This window comes from Glycine soja, chromosome 13 (assembly GCF_004193775.1).
Source record: "Glycine soja cultivar W05 chromosome 13, ASM419377v2, whole genome shotgun sequence".
NCBI classification, from domain to species: Eukaryota; Viridiplantae; Streptophyta; class Magnoliopsida; order Fabales; family Fabaceae; genus Glycine; species Glycine soja.
The window spans coordinates 1,587,047-1,609,144 of NC_041014.1; the positions used below are offsets into that span (position 1 = coordinate 1,587,047).

General features: G+C 35.2%; 2 protein-coding genes across 13 annotated transcripts; both read left to right on the forward strand.

Moving 5' to 3' along the window:
• Positions 1-258: 258 nt before the first annotated feature.
• LOC114382464 (E3 ubiquitin-protein ligase MARCH7-like) lies at positions 259-9,613 on the forward strand. 12 transcript variants are annotated; one of them, XM_028341906.1, is made up of 11 exons: positions 259-446; positions 549-601; positions 687-757; positions 882-973; positions 1,039-1,358; positions 1,522-1,693; positions 2,461-2,764; positions 3,547-3,619; positions 6,866-6,956; positions 7,756-7,835; positions 9,265-9,613. In XM_028341906.1, the coding sequence occupies exons 5-11, from the start codon at positions 1,095-1,097 to the stop codon at positions 9,400-9,402; spliced, it is 1,122 nt and encodes a 373-aa protein (XP_028197707.1). In that variant the 5' UTR covers positions 259-446; positions 549-601; positions 687-757; positions 882-973; positions 1,039-1,094; the 3' UTR covers positions 9,403-9,613. The 12 variants fall into 12 exon arrangements, 11 of the variants coding, with proteins under 11 accessions (XP_028197707.1, XP_028197706.1, XP_028197708.1 ...); XM_028341905.1 differs by lacking the exon at positions 687-757; XM_028341907.1 differs by lacking the exon at positions 687-757 and having other exon boundaries at positions 928-973.
• Positions 9,614-19,515: 9,902 nt separating this feature from the next.
• LOC114382673 (protein MAIN-LIKE 2-like) lies at positions 19,516-21,061 on the forward strand. Its single transcript, XM_028342242.1, has 4 exons — positions 19,516-19,881; positions 19,967-20,626; positions 20,707-20,943; positions 21,050-21,061. The coding sequence occupies exons 1-4, from the start codon at positions 19,516-19,518 to the stop codon at positions 21,059-21,061; spliced, it is 1,275 nt and encodes a 424-aa protein (XP_028198043.1).
• The last annotated feature ends 1,037 nt before the right edge of the window (positions 21,062-22,098 follow it).

Here is a 22,098-nt window from a genome sequence, read left to right on the forward strand (position 1 = left end):
TAAGAAAAAAAATCAAGGTATGAAATTGATTGCTGAGATACCGATTTAAAATTAGTTCTACATAATTCAGTAAAATGTATCATTTGGGTAAATAATTAGGTAATTTTTTTTGTATTATTAGCGTAAAATTCTCTCTACTTGTTTTCTTTTTATTTATCTCTATTTTCATTTAATCCATTTTCTTTCTTTTTATTTGTTTCCCCTGTCAAAGGCAAGAGAGATTGGTGGAAGAAGTGAGAATATGATAAAAGTGACAAGTTGGCGGGTGATAATAATGGCCGTAGTAGCAATTCTAAAATAGTTAATTCTGCAAAAATCATTTAATTTCATTTATCTTAATATATTCGAAACTTCAATCCACTCACATAGTTCATGCCCCCATTATTCATTTCTCTTTCCTTTTCCTTTTACTAACATCATTATTATTCTATTTTGTTGTATCTGAGGTAGGTGATGGTATCATAGTTGTTGAGTTCAGTCTTGCCCCTTTTCTTGACAAATAGTATCGTTTTCATTTCTTCTGAATCTGTCTTTGATGGACAACGCAGCTGCTGAACTTCAAAGTGAGGCAGCAGATCCTGCTCTTCTTCTCCGCCATCAGGTGATTATGCAAAACCCTCCTTTGTTGAAATCCTCAGTGCTGAAAGCTGAAAATCCTATTGCCTGTGGCTTTGATTTCTCTTCAGACCAAATGGGTTTCATTTGTTTTGAGCTGTAGGGACTTGGATAATGCAAAGTTCAATTTTTTACCATATGGGTATAACAGAACTTTGCCTTTTGTTTTCTCCTTCTTTGTAAACAAGAAAACTTTCAGTATTTTTTTTTTCCTTCTTTTTGTGCTACTTTTTTTAGTGAACTACATTGGATGCCTTTTCTTTTAGACTTGTGCTGGAAATGGGATTGGTGACAGTACCTCCTTGATTCCAGAATCCTCCAGAAGACCAAGCCTCTCCTCTCTGCAAATACCAGCAAGGTCAGTGGAAAATGCATTATCATCTTTTAACAAGACAGATGGTCCTACATTGATATCAAGTCCAGGTTCCAGTAGAGGGCTACCCCCAAGGCCAAATTCAGCCAGTGCCATCAAGTCCACCATGAGAACTTTACTCTCTGAGAGGAGCTTTAGGGCTAAGAATTCTTCACAGGATAGTGAAAGGACTGTTCTGATTGTTCCTGATGCCTCACCATCTGATGGTCCTGTGGATAATAAGCCTTCGACTTCGCGGTCCCTTTCTCTTAACAAGTTTTTGTTCGCTTCTTCAACCAAAGCAGGACATTCGTTGCCGGTTACCCCAACTGCAAATTCAGGTGTAGAGAATGTACATGGAAGACATCTAGGGTGTGATTCTGATTTAAGTGTATGTTTCTGCTGTTCATTCTTGTTTCATGATGTAAAAAAAAAAAAAACTACTTTTATATTCTAGTCATCATAGTCAAAGTTTTTCTACATTTTTCTAATATAGGAAATGGAATTTGATACTTAAGATGTGCTGCACTGATGAATACTTTCATTTTGTACAGAAAGTGAAAGTAAATCAGCACATGACTCGATCTGTTTCGGTTCCAGTTAATATCAAAACTGCTAATTTAAGGCATACAGATTCTAGAAGGCTGGTTCGTGTAATTTCTGTAAGATCACTTCCAGGCACTAGTGGTGGCATTTCAGCTGACAATGCTTTGGGATCAGAGATTGGTAAATCTTCATAATATACGGAATCTATATTACTTTCGTCTAGGTATCCCTTTTAAATTTCTTGATCAAGAGTATGAGATCTGAAACAGTGAGGTGTTTTGGCAAGCGAGGTTTTTTTAATATCAGTTGCTGAACCATACATAAAGTTAGCAATGTGAAGGAGTTCCTTCAGATACTCCGTAGAGGAAGGAAAAGAGAGGAGTTATAACTTAATTTCAAGTACTTTGCAGTTGAAGCAAAAGTATGAGTGGGATTCTCAAGAAAGTGGCCATGCTTATATCTGTCAAATTTCTTCATATTTTTGTCCCTTGTTTAATGAAGAATACTTTTTATGAACCTTTTCTTTTTCTAGTTCTTGTTTGTTTGGGTGAAAACTCAGCATTTTACATGGTGGAATTGTTATGAACTTTGAATTTATTCTGTTCCATTTCTTTATTCTTTACTTTTGTTTTATGTTCTGTCACTGTAGTGGTGTACCTCATTGAGCATTTCTTGCATACATGGATGTTGTCGATTCCTCTTTTCCTCAATATGTTCATATAAAAGATGGGGACAAATTATACTTTCTTCCTTTTAGTTTTAATATGTTGAAAGCCATTGTATGTGCATTCCCAAGAGGATTTATTTCTTTTGACTATTTGAACATGACTTATGCTTCAAAGGAAAATTGAAACTGTATATTTTTTTTTTGATGAATAGTATACAGGGGAATTACATATACTATATACTAGTTCTAACCTAGTATTTTCTCACCGCTTCATTTCCAGTCAATGAAGATGCTTCTGAGGATATTCCGGAGGAAGATGCAGTTTGTAGGATTTGTTTGGTGGAGCTTGTGGAAGGAGGGAATACTCTTAGGATGGAATGCAGTTGTAAAGGTGAGCTTGCACTTGCTCACCAAGACTGTGCAGTAAAGTGGTTTAGTATCAAAGGAAACAAGACCTGTGATGTCTGCAAGCAGGAAGTCCAAAACCTTCCAGTAACACTCTTGAAAATTTCTAATCCCCAAACTGTTACTCGGCAGCCATTGAATGCACCAGAACCACAACAGAGAGAAGTAACTTCTTACAGGCAAGCTTAATTTCTTCAATGTGTGCAACTCATTTTTGTGTTCAATCTCACACTAACATAGGAGAGACCTAAAAGTTCCAACACCAACACTTTTCATTATTTTAGTTTTCTTCTTAAGGCCAAATAGTAATATTGCATGGATCACTTCTCGGGTTGCTAGGTTTCATTAGCTGCAAGTTAATTTACATATACAATCCTTGAAAAAGTATTGTAGTTAATCGTGAGAAACTGCTCCAAACTGTGGAGGAAAACCCGAGATTCACTGAACAAGTCAAAAAGACTAATCCTTATGTAATTGGTTGCTGGCCTGTGTTACAAACTCGAAGTTATAGAGTATCAGAGAAAGCTCAGTTGTATGTCTAAATAAGACCATTATAGGATATATTTATACTAGTAAGGTATTATTAGAGCATAGTTGCCGTGCAAAAAAAAAATTATTAGAGCATAGTTACAATAGTAATGACCTCCTAATAGGTTTCAAATTTCAAAGGTTGTAACTAAAGTTAATTTTAAAGATTTAATCATTCGGGAAGTGAAACTGTAGTTAATTAAGGAAACTGCTCCAGACTACGGATAAAATCCCAAAATTCACCAAGCCAACGAAAAAGCTTACTCTGTATGTATTTGGCTGCTGGGTTGTGTAATAAAAGATGTGCTGGTTATGTCTGAATTTGAACAATGTCACACACTTATCAGGAAACAATGCTTTGTCAGGTATGCAAACTTTTGATAATTCACTAGGCAATTGCCGACTTCCTTCCTAATAATAATGTACTATGCAGGATATGGCAGGATGTATCGGTACTTGTCTTGGTCAGCATGCTTGCATACTTTTGTTTTCTTGAGGAGCTACTGGTATGCTACTGATCTTGGTAACTCAGACCAAAATTGTTGGATCATTTTTTATTTGTATATTACAAATGAAACTAACTGAAGTGATCCCTACGTTGACATTGGTTTAAAATTATAAGATTAAACTCACACAATTGAAACTGTAAGGATGAAGGTGAAACTTGCAGTTTTTTACATTGACCCTTTGTGTCACAAATCAAGAGATACCATGATAAAAGCCAAGAACAATATAGGGAAAAATTGTATGTCTGTGGCCTTTTCTACTTTATTGTACAAAAATCAAATCCTTTACAAACGCAGGAAATTTTTCCTAAAGTCTAGCATAGATATTCTAGCAGCTACTATCTATTTATAGTAGGATAATGTTTTATAGATAATAAACATGTGAAAAAAATAACTACAGCCAGGCCTAATAATGGTTCCAGACAGTGTAAGTAATTAACATAATGAACTACAGGCTTAGCTATAATTTGTTTTAAACATGTAACATTTTGAGGGCTGTACATTTTTTTTAAATCAGACATGTAATTACCCAAAACTAGAAAATTCTGAATATGTTGATGTTGTCACTCATAATTTCAAAATCTGTTTGACTATTTCATTATTAATTGGCCTGGAATTGGACTAATGTATGTGTATCATACTCTACAATATTTTCTGCTGTAGAGCCAAATTCTCTAGAAATACATATTAATGACCGCAAATCTAACAAAACTAACCAAACATTTCTAACAAGACTGCAGGAGATATAAGGTTGGCTCAGTGGTTGAGGAAGGGTGAAGGTAGAAGGGAGGGGGGAGAGGTTGCGGGTTCGAATCCCCCTAACTGACATTTCTAACAAAACTAATAAACTAACATTTGCCGATAAAAAAAATGACTGCAAATCTATGGCCTGAAACGTTTATAAAATAAATTAGGCAGTCAACAGATTTATTATAGCTGTAGCAGTGTGTCTGATAAATTTTAAATGATGTCCTGCATATGCGAAGACCAAAACCTGTACAACTCCAATAATGCAACCAAACTAAGCATCAGGAAACTTTTTTTCTAGTCCTGTAAATATTCTGTCAAACAACAAACCCACCCTGATTAACCCCAAAAATCACAGATTGCTCTGTAATTTCCTCGAGAATCACCATGCAAGAGAATGATGTTGGCAAGAAGCCAAGAACACTGAATATCTAGAGTACCTTAACTGTGAACGTCTTCAGTGATGAGTGTGATGGCCTATGAATAAAAATAGACACTCTTGTCGTAAAGAGCAATAGAAAGATTCAGATTGCTCTGAGCTGGAGTGCACAATGAAAGAATAGGAGTAAATTTAATAGGTAAGGTTTTGACTGCTGTTGCTGCTGACTCTGAGCATACACATGGAATTTTAGATCAAGGGAAGAAAAGAAAACACACGATAGAATACTTTAGCAGTTAAAGGGACAGAGATCATGCATGTGACTTGGAAGATTTCTGAAATAAACAATCACATTTAGTGAAACTTGTATTGATGTGGACCTATTAATAAAACTTAACATTACTGTTTGAAATTTAGGTGGTTTCTAAATTCTATTAGCTAACCTTATGAAGGAGATATTTTTCCCCTCTGCAATTTATCTATGATGTTACTGTATTAGTCAAGTCACTCATTAATGAAATTTGCCATGCCATACATTTTTTTCTCATGAATGAGCATATACTGTTTTGTTGACTCTTTAGTACTTACAAGATAGTCTTCTTTATTAATGTTTGTGTTGGAATTATGGAATTTTAGGTATGGAAGAGAAAATAGAAAAAAAAGGACTGTAAATAGTATTTAGTTATGTACTATGATGTATTACAATAAGATTTAATGTCATAATAAAACCTAAATCACTCACCCTATTTATGCTAATAATCCTAACTTACAAAGAAAAAAGTAAAATCTTAAAAAACATGGAAACTAGAAAATAAGGAAACTAATCATAAGATATATTTTCTAGGGTAAACCTCCACTCTAGTCCTTGAAATTATAAACATTGGTCACCTGAGTCCCTATATTTAAAATTCCTCACTTCTAGTGACTAAAATGAATATCGTTTTGTAAAGTTAGAGACTAAAATGAAAATTTTGTGAAGCCAGGGATTAAATGACCGATGCTTACTCAGGGACTGGAATGGGGGTTTACTCTAATTTGTAAGATACTCTAAAGTATTTTAAGGTATAACATCGACACCAGTGCAGAAACAAGAACTCTACCTAAAAACAGTAACAGAACAACAAAGGAGATGTTGAGGGGAAATCTCACAAGCAGCAAGGTCAGAAACAGCAACAAGCATGCCTCCAAGCAAACAAAAGAGAAATGGATCAAATAGAGGTTTTTAACATACAAAATAGAACCAGGTAAGGACTGATTGAACCCTAAAACAGACCTAGGGGATGCCAGCAAACAGAGACAAACAAATTCCGGCAGGGTAGCGCATGGCCTTCACATGCTGGCAAGGCATCGAATGCATGCATGAGAGCACGTGAACAGTCCCTTAGCTGTGAGATTCTGGGTTTTGGACAAACTTTGGATGGAAAACTTTTTGGTAAGGTAGCCGGTCAGAAAGGTGACCTTGGTCAATAGTGGACAACAGTGTGCAGTGGCAAATGGTGTTAGGCTGGGTTCTGGATAACAGATCTGAGCACAATGAAGGTGTTGGAGATAGGCAGGGTCTATGAGGCTGATTGCCACATTATAAACAAAGATGGAGGAGTCTACTGGGACACCTAACAATTAAATAGGAAAAACTAATTTTAAACAATTTTTTTTGAAAATAAACAGAGCTCCATTTTTTAGGGAACACTAGGTAGCATAATAATGGTGGGACAAATCACATAGGATGATATTACTCTGATACCATGTTGGAATTTTGAAATTTTGGGTATAGAGGTAAAGAACAGAGTGAAAAGAGTTTTTGAAAAATATTTACTTGTGTGCTGTGATGTATTGGAATAAGATGTAATGTGATGATCAAACGAAAAGGATTTACCTTTAGTTATTTATACTAATAATCCCAACTAACTAGGGAACAAATCATAAAATATTAGAATACATGATGGAATAAGAACATAGGGGGAAACCAATTGTCAAGCATTGACCTTTATTTTTTTTAATGCTCTAAAATATAATGTTGTATACTCCTCCCCCATTCCCCTCTTTATTTTCTTGTTTTCTCCAAATGTGTTTTGTCCAAACTGGAAATATGTCTGACTCGGTGATTTCTAGCGTACCAGGTTTCAGTTTTGGGCACTCGTGCTCTTGCCATTTCATTACCTTTCTCCTGTGTTTTGGGTCTTCTTTCATCTATGATTGCTTCAACCATGGGTAAACCTCCTTCCTTTTATTTTCCTTGGCATATCAAAGTAATTTTAATTTGCCTAATTTTCTCCATTTCATTTCCTTTTTGGGCTGGTTAATTTTTGGTCATCAAGTACGGATATTGTTGAAATAGAGTGCTTGAGAGAATTGGAGTCTCTAAAAGCATTGAATCATAGTATTTGGGTCTTTTTTGGAAACGAAAACATTGTATCTTTAAATATTTGGACATTTGGATACCCTTGAAATTTGGAATGTCAACAAAACTAGATGGAACTGGAAACAAGGAACAATCTATTTCACTTTTCAACGAATTACCTACAAATGTGTGGGATCAGATGCAGTTCAAACATGCCATGATGCATGTTTTTTACCCTGCACTGGTTGGTTGACATGTCTAAGTAAATCTTGGGTTAAGAATCCACAGATTGAATTTAAGGATGCAGTTAAATTTGGTTAGTTCAAAGAAACAAAATTGCCAACAGCTGTAATTTCAATATTTTTTTCCTCGTAACATTAAATTTGCTAACTTTATTCATTTGTTTTAGAATTTTTTGAAAAAGATCATGTAGCTATATAAATCAAATGCTGATATTGTTCTTTTATTTCTATAATGATAAGTGATTGGAACAAGACCAGTACCCTAGAGAGTTGTACTGATCTTAGCTGCAACAGACATGATACTGACCTTTTAGTTTTTCATCAACATAAGAACTTGCTAGCTGATCATGGTTTACATGCTTTAACAAATTTTAAGGTTTTCATGCTTTAACAAATTTTAAAAATTGCACGTTTGTTTTGGTGGCAGTGAGCGGGAGTTACATGTGGGCTTATGCTTGCTTCCAGTTTGCAATTGTCATCCTGTTTGCTCATGTGTTTTATACTATAGTAAGATTATCTACTTTCTGTCCTGTCTTATGTAGTACTTATAAAGTTCCTTCACCTCACTTTATTGAACAAAGTCATGTTTGGATAAAATTTTCAATAAAAATCGATAACAAATGTCGAATCGTTCCAAAAACAAATAAAACTAGGAATTTGCAGTACATAATTAACCTAGGTCGAACTCAGAAATATAATTTAATATGCTTCTTAAATTCATTCACTTATAAACAAAAAGGGGAAAATTTTTATCAAACGGTTTGTAAGCAACTATAAAGGAATGTGAAAACACAAAAACAGAGTTCAAGAAACAAGAAAGAACAAGAACAAAATATAGTTCAAGATTAGAAACATCAATTCAATTCACCAAACGAATGCAAATCGAATTATCACAGTTACTACGAATGATGTTCAGTGTGAAAGTTCACTCAAATGCATTAGAGAAAGTTCAATCGAATCAATCCCCTAAATTGTTTGAGATCACAAATTAGGTTGGAAAATATTCAAATAATCTGTGATTAAATTTTGAAATTAGGAAATGAATCCATAACCTAATCCATTTTCAATCCTAAACATAATTATAATCATGAAAAATGAAAATAAAATTGAAGATTAAAAAGAACATTCACAAAGAGTAGAAAAATCGAACCAAAACTCAAATTCACTCTTGTTTGGAGTGGATCCTTGGATTGATTAATTGTTTATCCCTCCATGATCATCACCAATGAAAAGTCACAAAATTTTGTGCAAGAAAATGGTGGAAGAGAAGTCTAAAGATGAAGAAGAATGAAGAACAATTGAGAGAAAAGAGAGAAAAAGAGAAAAGAAATTGCACAACAAGTTTTGTACAAAATGAAGTAACTCCTCTAACTAACTAACACTAATATATAGAGCAACTAGTAATTAACTAACTAACTAACACTAATAAGAAGGAATGGATGGGCCTTGATTAGGCCCATCTAATCTATCTAATTAAACTAATTACACAAAACAAAAGTCCAAACTCATAGCCCAATTATTCAAATGCAGAGGCTGTGATTTTCATTCTTAATTTGACCCTCAAAATGACTGAATTGACCAAAGCTTATTTGTGACAAAATTGAAGATCTTTTTCTCGGTTTTCCAGGGACTACTCACACATTTCATTTAGAGTTCTGTAGTGTCCTCTAGGTCCTGCCCAAGGTAGATAGGTCATTTCGAGCTAAAATTAGCTTATGCATAAGTTAAAATTAGCTTTTTGTAGAAGATAAATAATAAAGCTTTTACAAATTAGCTTATATAAAAATTAATTTTATCTTAGGGAAAATGTTTATTTTATTTTGCCTTCTTTTTTTCTTCTCCTTGTTGAGAAGTTTATCCAAACAGGGATTATGTCATTTGATTGTGGATAAGCAAATATTTAAAGTATTTAACACACCCCTGTTTTAACTTGTAGCTTAATGTTAATGCCATCCTCTCAGTTCTTCTCTCCTCATTCACTGGATTTGGGATTGCAATCAGTTTGAATACTCTACTAATGGAGTATGTTAGGTGGAGAACAAGAAGACTGATTCAAGCTTCTATGACACAATAGCATCGTCGTGATCATGCACTGTAGTAGCAAGAACATCAATGATACTGTCATCAACTGCAAAGGCTGCAATAAGAGCAGTCTAACACCCTGAAATTTTCTTAATTTATTTTTTACATGTGTAACATTGCACTGTTAAGGACTAGATAGTGAAAATTATGCACCGTGTAATTTAATTATATGTTTGTCTGATTTAATTTATTCTTTGCACAAGTTTCGTATTAGTCATATTTATTTTTAGTGTGAATGATTTATTTAGTTCAGAGAAATTTGGAAACTGTTCAAACAAAAATTTCATTTATAGCGAAATTGTACTGCACATTGAGTGGTAATATAATTTAACTTTATGTGAGAGTGTTATCAGTATGAGGTTTACTCTGGGTACACGTATTCCTAGAAAGATTAACACAATAACCTAGGCGATCAAGATAAAATTAACTAATTTTGGTTTAAAAAAACAAAAATACTCATTTTGACAAATCTTATTTCTTCCATTTTTGGTAATTTTGCAAAAAGCAAAACTACCAATTTGAGGCATGAAGTGGCATGTTGAAATGGCCAGCCAAGGATCATTCAGGTGTCATTTGAGCTTGTCATCTTCAAGCTTCCACCATATCTTGTTCCTTGAGAGAAAAAAAAAATTGGAATCCTTCATTCCTCCATTTTTCATGAGCCCAACGTTGAGAGAAAGAGGTCCATTTTGCTTCTTCCAAGCTTCTCCTAGTGTTCTTGAGTCATTGATCCATCAAGTTTAGGTAAATAATTTTCATTTTCCAGTCTAGACTTGAGTTTTCTTCATTTTTTTTGTTCCATCTTTTCTAGTAACTTAAAATGTTCATTTTACTTATGAAGGGAAACATTTGAAAGCTGAACATCCTTCATTCTTTCTTCTAAATTTCATGAGTTTCATCAAGAGGTAAGGGAGTCTCTCCAACTCTTGAACTCTATGCTTGTTAAACTTCCTTAAACATGCTTTCTTGAAATTTTCTTGCTTGCTGCCCTGTTCTGGACCTGTGTACTGATCTATTTTCCTTGAGTTTTTATGTCAAAAATGTGTTCTTTGGGTGTTAAAACATAAGGTTAGCCTTGAATTATATTTAAATTAGAGTTTTCTAGTAAAAATTATGTGAATAAAACAAGTATAAGGACCTTTTGTAGAATGAAAATCTTTCACGAAATTGGATTGAATGCTACAATAGTATGAATTGTTTTCATTAAAGTTTTTTACAAAAATGAGTTTATTAGGTGTGAAAATGTAAGATAGCATATAAGATTTACAAAAAATCGATTCTTGGATCACCCTAGAGGCACACGTTACATATCATTTTCCTTTTGAGCATACTCTTCATTGTGACATCAATCATGTTATCTTCTACCATGCCTACTTTAGTTTTGAGCAACCAATAACCCATTGCAATTCTTCCAGCAATTCTTTGCGCATGATGTTGATGGGAGGACCACTAGATTTACCTTCTATCAAGATATGACTGTTGAATTCTACGAGGATGTGGGAGATTTTATTGACAATGAGGATCTCATACCATTCGAGATCGTGTTTTATCGAGGAATGAGATTCCTCAGGAGATGAGAGCGACCCTTCTAGAGATATGACTTCATCCTAGGTGGTTTGTGGGTCTTGGGTAGTAAATGTTAGAATCCATTTTCTTAACAGTAAATGCTTTGAGTATAGGATTGTTTTCCCTTTTTGATGTATATTTGGGGTGAAAAGATTTCTATACTTAGTGTCGTGATATTCTGTTGTATTAATCATTTTGGTAATACTATGTAATATGTTGAGGGGCGGTGAATATTTGATTTTCTTGCCAACATTTGTAATGACTTCGGTACGTCTATGGTTAAACCTTAAGGTGTTGAGGCTCAATATGTATGATTATGTATTTCTTTCTTTTAGTTTTGTGCAAGTTAATTCTTTATAAATTATATTTTATTATAGCATTGTCTAAAGGTGGAAGAAAATGACAACAACTTTCAAAATGATTTTTAAATAAAGGATTTTTTTTACAATAGTCTTTATTCATGAACATTTTAACTATATGTACACGCTTTAATCAAACACAATATATATGTTTATGTGTTTCTTCTTTTGAACCCTATGCTTGTTAAAGCATATATATATTGTGTTTGATTAAGGCATGTACATACAAGTAAAATGTTCATGAATAAAGGCTATTGTAAAAAAAAACGTTCTCTATTTAAAACCCATTTCGAAGTTGCTGTCATTTTCTTCCACCTTTACAAAATCCTATAATAAAGTATAAATTATAAAGAATTAACTTTCACAACATTAAAAGAAAGAAATACGTAATCATACATACTGAGTCTTAGTGGCCCTTAAGATTTAAACATAGACGTACCGAAGTCATTACAAATGTTAGCAAGAAAATCAAATATTCACCACCCCTCAAAATATTACATAGTACTACCAAAAAGATTAATACAACAAAATATCATGACACCGAGTATATAAATCTTTCACCCCAAAATATACATCAAAAAGGAAAAAAGATCCTAGAGCAATTACTACCTAGGACCCACAAACTACCAAGGGTGAAGTCATATCCTTAGAAGGGTCGCTCTCATCTCCCGAGGAATCTCATTCCTTGTCGGATGAAATCATTTCTCCCCCGGATATCTCTTCACGGCAAACACCTCGGTAAAATGCGATCTCGGATGGTGTGAGATCTTCATCGTCAGTAAAATCTCCCACATCCTCGTAGAATTCGACGGTCGTATCCTGACAGAAGGTAAATCTAGCGGTCCTCCCATCAATGTCATGCCCAAAGAATTTCTACAAGAATCCCAATGGGTTGTCTGACCGCTCAAATCCAAAGTAGGTGTGGTAGGAGATAACATGGTTGATGTCGCACTGAGGAGTACACTTAAAAGGAACATGATACGTAATGTGCACCTCTACGATGATCCAGGGATCAATTTTTCATAAATCTTATATGCTACCCTACATTTTCACACCTAATAAACTGATTTTTTAGTTCAAAACTTTAACAAAAACAATTCATATTGTTGTAGCACTCAATCCAATTTCTTGATAGATTTTCATTCTACAAAAGATGCTTATACTTGTTTTAACACCAAAAGAACTCATTTTTTACATAAAAAAACTCAAGGAAAATAGCTCAGTACACAGGTCCAGAACAGGGCAACAAGCATGAAAATTTCAAGACAACAACATGTTCAAGGAAGTTTAACAACAAACATAAGGTTCAAGAGTTGGAGAGACCCCCTTACCTCTTGATGAAACTCACAAAATTTAGAAGAAAGAATGAAGGATGTTCAACTTTCAAAGGTTTTCCTTCGTGAGTAAAATGAACATTTTAAGTTACCAGAGAAGATAGAGCAAGAAAATTAAAAGAATTCAAGTTTAGAATGGAGAATGAAAATTATTTACCTAAGCTTGATGGTTCAATGACTCAAGAACACTTGGAGAAGCTTGGAAGAAGAAGCAAAATGAATCTTTCTCTCAATGTTGAGCTAGTGAAAAATGAAGGAATGAAGGGTTCCAATTTTTTTCCTCAAGGAATAAGAAGATATGGTGAGAGATTCAAGATGACAAGCTCAAATGACACTTGAATGATTCCTTGGCTGGCCATTTCAACGTGCCACTCCATGCCTCAAACAAGTGGTTTTGCTTTTTGCAAAATTACCAAAAATGGAAGGGATAGGATTTGCCAAAAATGAGTATTTTCACTTTTTACCAAAATTAGTAAATTTTATCTTGATCGCCTAGGTTATTATGCTAATCTCCCTAGGAATACATGTACCCAGAGTGAACCTCATACGGAGAACACTCTCATAGAGAGTGAAATTATACTACCGTTCAATGTGCAGTACAATTTTCGCTACAAATGAAATTTTTGTTTAGGTAATTTCAAAATTCCTGCCAACTAAATAAATTATGCACACTAAAAATAAAAATGACTAACACGAAACTTATACAACTAATATTATACAGAATAAATTAAATCAGACTCACATATAATTAAATTACACAATGCATAATTTCCACTATATAGTCCTTAACAATGCAATTTTACACGTGTAGAAAATAAGTTAAGGAAATTTCTGGGTGTTACAACTCTCCCACCCTTTTTGAAATTTTTTCATCAAAATTAACTAACCTTGGTAAAGATTTGGATATGATTCCATTATCTTATCTTTGGGTTCCCACGTCGTGTTACCCTCATCGGTTGTGCTTAGTGTGATTATCAATGATTTCAAGCGTAGTATTCGACTGTGTCAAGAGTGATAGTCATCGGTGTTAAGTACTATAGCCATTTATGTCAAGTGTGATAGTTATGCGCTCTAGGGCATTGAGAGTGTTGTTTGCCTAGAAAAATCATATATCATGGCTATGTAAGTTGTATGCCTTGTGGAATTTGAGGAGTGGAGGACTCACCTCTACAACCAACAACTTTCAGGGTTAGGAGATGTCGAGGGAGTCACGCTCCCTACGAGCTTGGCATAGTAACTAGACAGAAAGAGTGTGGCCGTGTCGAGAGACACACATGTCAGTTTACACATGTTACACTCTAGTGCACGTGGTGTCAGTAGATAGATCAAATGTCACACCCATCACTATCAATCATTGTTAGTACTAATATATTCCTTACGGATTTACGTCTTGCCGGCAACTAGAGTTGTTTGAAGACATCAATTTTTATTTGGGTATGGAAGTGTCTCACAATGGTCAAGAATTTGAAGTGACCCCAATGAGGTTTAATGCGAGAGGTAATGTCCTGAGTTGGAGATTTGAGTTAGTATGTCCCATGTAGGTCGCTAAGGACCAGGGAGATCACACCAACATGATGCCTGAGGAGGACAAAGTGTATCATAAGTTTTTACAAGATTTAGAGCTTTCATCTAAGGAGGAGAATTGATTACCTTCCTATGTTTATACTTTAGGCGTAGTTCAGTACTGTTAGTCAGGTAATGATCTATTTTGATCCTAAATCCATTTTGATATTTTGATGTTATTTGAGGGGCAGGATATTCAATGAAAATGTTTTTTTTTTTATGTAGTAGACGTGTATCGATTATTTTACTACTTTTACACTTTGGGCTATATCCAAATTTCTTCTAACGTGATACTATTTATTTGCTTTATTTAGGTACAAAGGCTTGATATTATAAATCGGTGCTCATTTATTTACGAATTTATTGTGATATGAAAATTTAATGCTTTTCAAGCAATGCACTTATTTTACTTTATTTTATTTTCTTTTTTTTATAAAAAAGAAAATTAATGAGATATTTTGCCAACTTAGAAATAAAAATCAAGAGTTAATGATGACTATTCCGCAATATTTATCATATAAATAGTTTTTGAAACAAAATTTCATAAAAAAAATTTAAGGTGTTACAAGCAGCAACAATGACAGTAGCTCATCCAGCAAAAGTTGAATACCCACGGGTTGAGACCAGTCTTTTGCAAACATGAAGGATACTTGTTTATAGTTTAGAAGCTACAAAGATTTGGCCTTTCCAGTTTGGCGTGAACCAAAGTATATGAACGAATGAATCCATCATGAGCAGCAATATGTAAACTGCGAATACAGGATAGGAAAGTTTTTGTTGAATATATTCTGAAAGGAGGTTGAGGGCGCTTATATGCTTACTATATATGGTTGTCATGCATTATTTTTTTTCATTAGATTCTTGCACCAAGGTTTGTACTGTAATAATTTGAAGATAATTGACTATTTCTTGGATCGGACAAATATTTTCTCATACCAATAAAAAGTGTAAATTGAGGTGTTTCTTAATTTTTTTTAATGTTGAGATTTGCAAGACACTGAACTTTCTTATATTACCATATTTATCTTTATTCATGCACGGGAATCCAGTATTTTCTTAATATATGTAACGCCTTCCCTATTTGTATATCTCACACTCAAAAACTACGTTCAAGTTACTTGGGATTCCGAATTTTCACATTAAACGGGTCCTACATATAAAAGTTACATATACAATTAGCCACAAGAAGCGTACTTTGATTATGCAATAAAGAAAAACAAAAAAAAAATAGTTTTTGTGAAATTTAACGTATTAGTTTTTGGTTATTAAATCTTCTTTATTAATATTATGTCAGAAGTTTTTGCGCATTTGAATGATGGCATCATTCATTTTTCCCCTCTAAGCCTGTAAATTTTTTTTGTGGAACTCTAAGCCTGTAAATAAGTACATTTAATCTGGAGATTTCCCATTCTTTCCATTTCCAATCTTCTATCATCATTCCGACATAAAAAAAATAATCCAAAATAAAAATTGTAACATCATTCAAATTGACCTTAATAAATGTAAATGCACTCCAAAGGCATCATCATCCATGATGATCATGTTGAATTTTTTTTTTTTTTATCTTATCAAAATGTTAAAAGTGACGAACGAAGTCTATTTTTCTTTTATACTTGATCACGTTTTTTATAGTTACATATATTCACCTGATTGAGCAACAATCATCTTCGTTTTATTTGTGACGATGGTTACATATATTAAATCACTCTTAACCCCTCCAATGTTAGATTCATATCATTCAAACTATTTTATATACAAGTTACATACACAACTAGGATAGTACCCGCCCCCCACCCGACCTCACCGGCTCCATTGTTTAAAAAGTTGCCTTGTGACATGTATCCATTTAGTGGATACTCATGAATTTGATCAATATATGCGGATATCTATGGGCATTCAAGGAAAAAAAATAAAAAAATAAACAATTTATTAATACATCACAATAATAAATTAATCAACACAAGTAACGAAATATGAAACAATTGCACTAACCAACAATTTATTCAAAACACCTGAATTCCATCAAAATGCTAATCAAAATACTTCAACTACGAAGCTAAAATATTTTAATTTCACAAGTCCATAAACATATATAGGTCATTTAAGTAAATTCCATATTAATGGATACTCAGTTACCGGTACCCAACTCCCGGTTAATAAATAGGTAGAAAAAAAAAATCTTTTAATTATCCACATATATATATTTGGTTATTAAAATCCGATTTGTTACAAATTTTACCCGTAATAGGCATGGATATTTTTGTCATCTCAAATTCAACCACATATAGAGGAGCAATACCGCAACATGGCACGATGCAGTAGTGAGACGTTCACGCAGGATTAACCACCATTCTTGTAAAATACATGGAAATATTGAATTATTTCTTACATACAGTCAAATATTAGGAATTGGATTTCACAAGTAGATTTTGGAGGGATAATTGGAGAGGGGGTGAGTGCTTAGCAACGTCACATACTAGGCTTTTTTTAAACTCGCAAAAAGAGGAAGTAAAAAAATGTGGGTTTTTGGGAGGGTGATAGGTGGAGATGGAACCTTAAGTGGAGAAGGAGGTGGTTCGAATGGGAGAGGAATTTGATTGACGACGTGGAGCTTTCGGTGGAAATTCACAAGGAGGTGGGGGATGCGTCTTGGTGGGAACCAGAACCAAATGGGACATATAGTGTGCAATTGGCCTACAAGACCTTACATGATATACATTCTATTTCTCATGAGCAAAGTATGTTTTCTTTTAGGCTGTTGCTAGGTGCACCCAGCAAAATTGCTGGTGCACCCAGCAATTATGTGAAGTTACACAATTGCTCCTTATAATAAAATTAATAAATTAATTTTTTTTAATAAAAAAGCCTTTCCCCCGTTTTGTTTGAAACTTTCTTCCGCGACCAAAAGCCTTCTTCTTCCTCCTTCGATTTCTTCTTCTTCTTCCGCGACCCAAAGCTTCTTCACCTTCGAGTTCTTCTTCTTCCGCGACCAGAGCTCCACGCGTCCAGCAGTCTTCTCCCCGCGTCCAGGTCTTCTTCTCCGCGCGCGTCGTCCTCCATTGCCGGCATTTGAAGCTTTGAAGCATTCGTGTTACGCCCTATAGGTTAGTGTTTTAACCTCATTTTTCTCCTTTAATCGCTTTTGATGGCCATAGGGTAGAAGACATGTTTGGTCTGGTTTGATTTTTCATGGTTTTCGTTGCACGAGGTTGAAGACAAGCCTTCTTCCGCGGAAGGTTCGTTTCTTCCGCGCGTGTCTGGGTGCCGTTGGAGGTCGGGCGGAAGATCGTTTCTTTCGCGGACTCCAGCGGAAGATGGAAGATATGGCACTTCCGTGGGATTCCGCGGAAGAACCATCTTCCGCGAGAAGGAAATGTGACGGACTAGATACCCGCCGAAGAAGCTTCTTCTGCGTGTGTCAAAGACGTTCCATTTCCTTCTCGCGGAAGATGCCATATCTTCCATCTTCCGCCGGCATCCGCGGAAGAAAGGTTCTTCCGCGGGAGTGCTTTTCCTTCCTGCGGAAGAACCTTCTTTCGCGAGTACCTGTTTTATAAAATTTTGGATTTTTTTTTTAAATTATTCCAGAACCATCTTTTGTTCATATTATTATTTAGTTTGTGTTATTTATATATGCATTTGTATGTGTAAATTGATATTATATTTGGTGTGATTTATATATGCATTTATATGTGTAAATTGAATTACAATTTGGTGTGATTTGAGTAGGATGATTAATGAAGCTAAGCTGTGACTTACACTGCCCATAAGGCAGTGTGGTTGTCAATTAGCTAATGGTATTCAGCTAAGGCACTGTGGTTGTCAATTAGCTAACAATTACAACTCAAATATGAATCATAGAAACAACTTTTAGTTGCTTTTGATACATCTTGATATGAAAATTTGATCAAACATGAATCATGGATGTCAAGCTAAACATGCACTGAGTTATGTGGAAGGTGTTGGAATTAATTCGAAGTTGAATTATTGTTACCGACTTAAGATCGAGTAGTGATTCTTTAAAAATAAGAACTAGAGAAAGCGGTAGTGTGCTTTTAAAATTTAAAGAGAATGGCAACTATATTGGTTGGCACGAGTGTCTTATAGACAATGAGCGCGGGTCAACCAATGTGTTTAAAGGATGAAACATTGAAGTCACTTAAAATTAGTTGAATGTAGATAAGAGATACACCAACAGGTAGATTGTTCCAATTAGGAGTTTTATGATGTTATTTGCTTTTGTTTATATATAGTTTTATGATGTTATTTGCTTTTCAACAAACTTGATTGTTCCAATTAGGAGTGTTGATAGATTGATTTGATTCGGATTTGAAAAAAAAATGATTGAATTTAATTAGTTCAATTTAGTTTGAATTTCATGATTTTTTCGTCTAATTTGAACTAAACCAACATGATATTGATTTGGCCTCATTGACAATTAAACAGTTGAAGTATTTGAACTTCTATATTAAGTGGGAGGGGGGGCTAAAAACCTATGTCAACCTTGATGTGTTGTAATAAATCAAATAAGACCTATTTTTGAAGGCCAATAATGGCTGGCCAAAAGAAAATTCGTACATAGTCAATGAAGTCATAATCAAAACACCAATTGGTGTTTCTCAAGGAAACCATTGCGTGACATGGTTGTGTCCATTTGGAATATTGGAGTGTGTGGTTGCGGAAACCATAATTTTCATGAACATCATTGATTGCCCGAGAGTTTGATGTGGTAAAACTTAATATTTTCATATATTCAAAATTTCCAACATTTGATGTGTCAGTTACTACTTTTGAGCAAAGGAAAAATTGTGAAGCATTTGGTGGACATGCCTTTGCCAAGTGGTTTCAATTGGGTTTATCACCAAGTTCACCAAGTTCATAAGCTTCACAAATTTATGACCAAGTTCACAAGCTCCTCATATAATTTCTTTGATTTAACTTGAACTTAGAGATGAATTAAAGGAATCTATACCACTATAATTGATTCTAATAGCATGTATAAAGGAAAGAAAAATAAACCTTCTGGTTTAATAACTAGAATTGTGTCTTGAGAGAATCACAATGACAAAATTTGACTTCTACTAATCAATTGAATTATATTTGGTGTGATTTATATATGCATTTGTATGTCAATTATTTGGATAAATTATGTTGAACTAAATATATAATCTGTGGATTTGGATAAATTATGTGGATTAGTTAGGATTCGAAAGCTTTGTTACACAAATTATTTGAGTGTTTAATTTGACGAATAAAAGTAAATGTTCTTCATGATTTCAGATCATGGTTAGAACACGAGGTCTACGTCGTGTGGTAGGCACAAGTAGAGGCAGAGACCTTAGTCAGCATGTGGCTGAGGATGTTCCTCGGCGTCTTAGGCCCACTGCCTCAACACGTAGGCAACGGGTTACCCAGAGAGTCGAGGATGTTCCTCAGTTGCCTGAGGATGTTCCTCAGTTGGCTGAGGATGTGCCTCATGCGTCTGATGGTAGCCCAGAGAGGACAAGAGCCGTCGATGGTGCTGAGTCTGATCGAGTGGCTAGTGATGGGACAGCTGCTGATGATGAGGGGTTCCCCGATGGGCCACGTGATCCATCTGTTTTGATAGGATTTGCTGATGATGTGGCACACAACATATGGAGTGGACATGTACGTACTTATTTTATTCCAGTAATTAGAAAGTAGTTTCTTTTATTTTGAAATACACAAATTTATAAACTGTTATTCAATTTAGAAGCAACCCGATCTCAAGTTGGTCTCCCATGGTAGGAAAGTAGATAAATTTGGGAGACCGGCTGTTGAGATTGAAGGTATGATTGCGGCCACCGGATTGGATCCATTGATCAGGTGTTCTGTGATCACCACTGATCCTGGACTCATATCCGCCTTTGTTGAGAAGTGGCATAGGGAGACGAGCAGCTTCCACCTCCCAGTAGGGGAGGTGACGATCACTCTAGACGACGTTTCGTCGCTCCTGCACATTCCGATTACTGGCGCGCTGCATTCATTCGAGCCACTGGCTACATCTGACGCAGTGGCCCTGTTGATAGAGCTACTTGAGGTCACCCCAGACGAGGCTACAACTGAGACACGTCAGGCAGGTGGGCCTCATGTTCAGTTGTCCTGGCTTCGGGACACGCACCAGAGTAGGTGCTGGGCCAGGCAGTGGGTTGCTGCAGCTCGGACATACCTACTTCATTTGGTTGGTTGCACTCTTTTCGCTAACAAGAGTGCAACCCATGTCCATGTTGTGCACCTACAGACATTCAGAGACCTGGGACAGGTAGGGGCATTCTCTTGGGGAGCGGCCGCTTTGGTCCACTTGTACGATCAGCTTAACGAGGCGTCGCAGGCCCCTACACGGCAAATGGCTGGTTACATTTCACTACTTCAGGTGAGTATCGCTGCTTGTAATTTAAATTAAAGTAAAATTCAATCCATGTTTGATTGCTGATGTTGACTTTGTGTTTGTAGTGCTGGATTTACGAGCACTTTCCATCAGTCCACAGGTCTGTTGTTGACGATGGTTATGCTGAGGCTAGTCCACGTGCCTGTAGGTGGCTTACGGGTAAGGCCCAGATGACCAGGATTAAGGGAGCCCCTTACAGAGCACGTATTGATGCCCTGACAGTCACTGACGTCTGTTGGATGCCGTATGCTGAGCATCGGGGAGTTCGGGGCTATGACTTGATCTCCTCGTACACGGTGCAAGTCAGATGGGGTCCGATCATCGTCTACCTTCGACCAGAGAGGGTGGTTCGGCAGATGGGGTACATTCAAACTGTTCCTTCGCCACCGGTTCGTGATTCGTTGATAGGTACTGATATAGACGACCGGTGGGTACACTTTTCAGATCATGTAGCGCCTACAGGGGAGCTCTGTGTAGTTCCTGGGCAGGTGGCCCCAGACTACATGGAGTGGTATTTTCAGATTTCGCACCCCTTTGTGACGCCGACGGAGGACACTGCTGAGCCGAGACCTGCGCCTCCCCCTCCCACTCATGATGATGACTTCGTGGAGCCACCTGTCGCCGAGGTTCCAGTCGCGTCAGATCCCCCTACGCATTCTGTGGTAAGCTGTGTACTTTTTATTAATTTAATTATTTTTTATAAATCCATACTCACTTGTTATTTTCACTGAGACAGGTTGATTGCACAGCATGTGTCAGGATGGGAAGGATTGCTGAGCATTTGGAGCGCGTCATCAACCTCAGGATGGTGACTGCAGGGACTGACTTATATGATATCATGGATCTTTGTCTGAGGATAGCTAGAGATGACGACCCAGATGACAGTCTTAGGCCGCGATAGAGACCCCGCATAGATTATGATTTATCTTTTTTATTGTATTTGTTTATGTATTTAAATTTTAGTATTTGTTTTTGTATTTGTTAAAACACATTGACTTAGATAATGTCTCTATTTCTTTATGTATTTAAATTATCTTTTTACTTAAATTGTTAATTTTAGTATTTGTTTATGTATGTCATAAATATAAGTTAGAAATTTTTAAAAATAAGTTAGACATATTAAAAAATAAGTTAGAAATTTTAAAAAATAAGTTACAAATTTTAATTGATTGAAACAAATAAGTTATAAATTTTAATTAAATGTAATTGATTGGACAAAATAAGTTAGAAATTTTAATTTATACTGAAAATTATTATATAATTTAAACAACAATAAGTTAGAAATTTCAAAAAAAGAAGTTACAAATTTTAAATAAATAAGTTAGAAATTTAAAATAATAAGTTATAAATTTTGAAAAAATAAGTTAGTCATTGAAACAAATAAGTTCCAAATTTTAATTGATTGAAACAAATAAGTTAGAAATTTTAATTGAATGTAATTAATTGAACAAAATAAG

What these genes read in the sequence shown, in the direction of transcription:
- LOC114382673 (XM_028342242.1), top strand. Translation starts at nt 19,516, where the DNA reads ATGGTTAGAACACGAGGTCTACGTCGTGTGGTAGGCACAAGTAGAGGC. An exon ending in ACAACATATGGAGTGGACAT is followed by an intron (nt 19,882 to 19,966) that starts GTACGTACTTAT and finishes TATTCAATTTAG; the next exon opens with AAGCAACCCGATCTCAAGTT. An exon ending in GTTACATTTCACTACTTCAG is followed by an intron (nt 20,627 to 20,706) that starts GTGAGTATCGCT and finishes TTGTGTTTGTAG; the next exon opens with TGCTGGATTTACGAGCACTT.
- LOC114382464 (XM_028341898.1), top strand. Translation starts at nt 536, where the DNA reads ATGGACAACGCAGCTGCTGAACTTCAAAGTGAGGCAGCAGATCCTGCT. An exon ending in TGCTTTGGGATCAGAGATTG is followed by an intron (nt 1,694 to 2,460) that starts GTAAATCTTCAT and finishes CTTCATTTCCAG; the next exon opens with TCAATGAAGATGCTTCTGAG. An exon ending in TATGATTGCTTCAACCATGG is followed by an intron (nt 6,957 to 7,755) that starts GTAAACCTCCTT and finishes TTTTGGTGGCAG; the next exon opens with TGAGCGGGAGTTACATGTGG.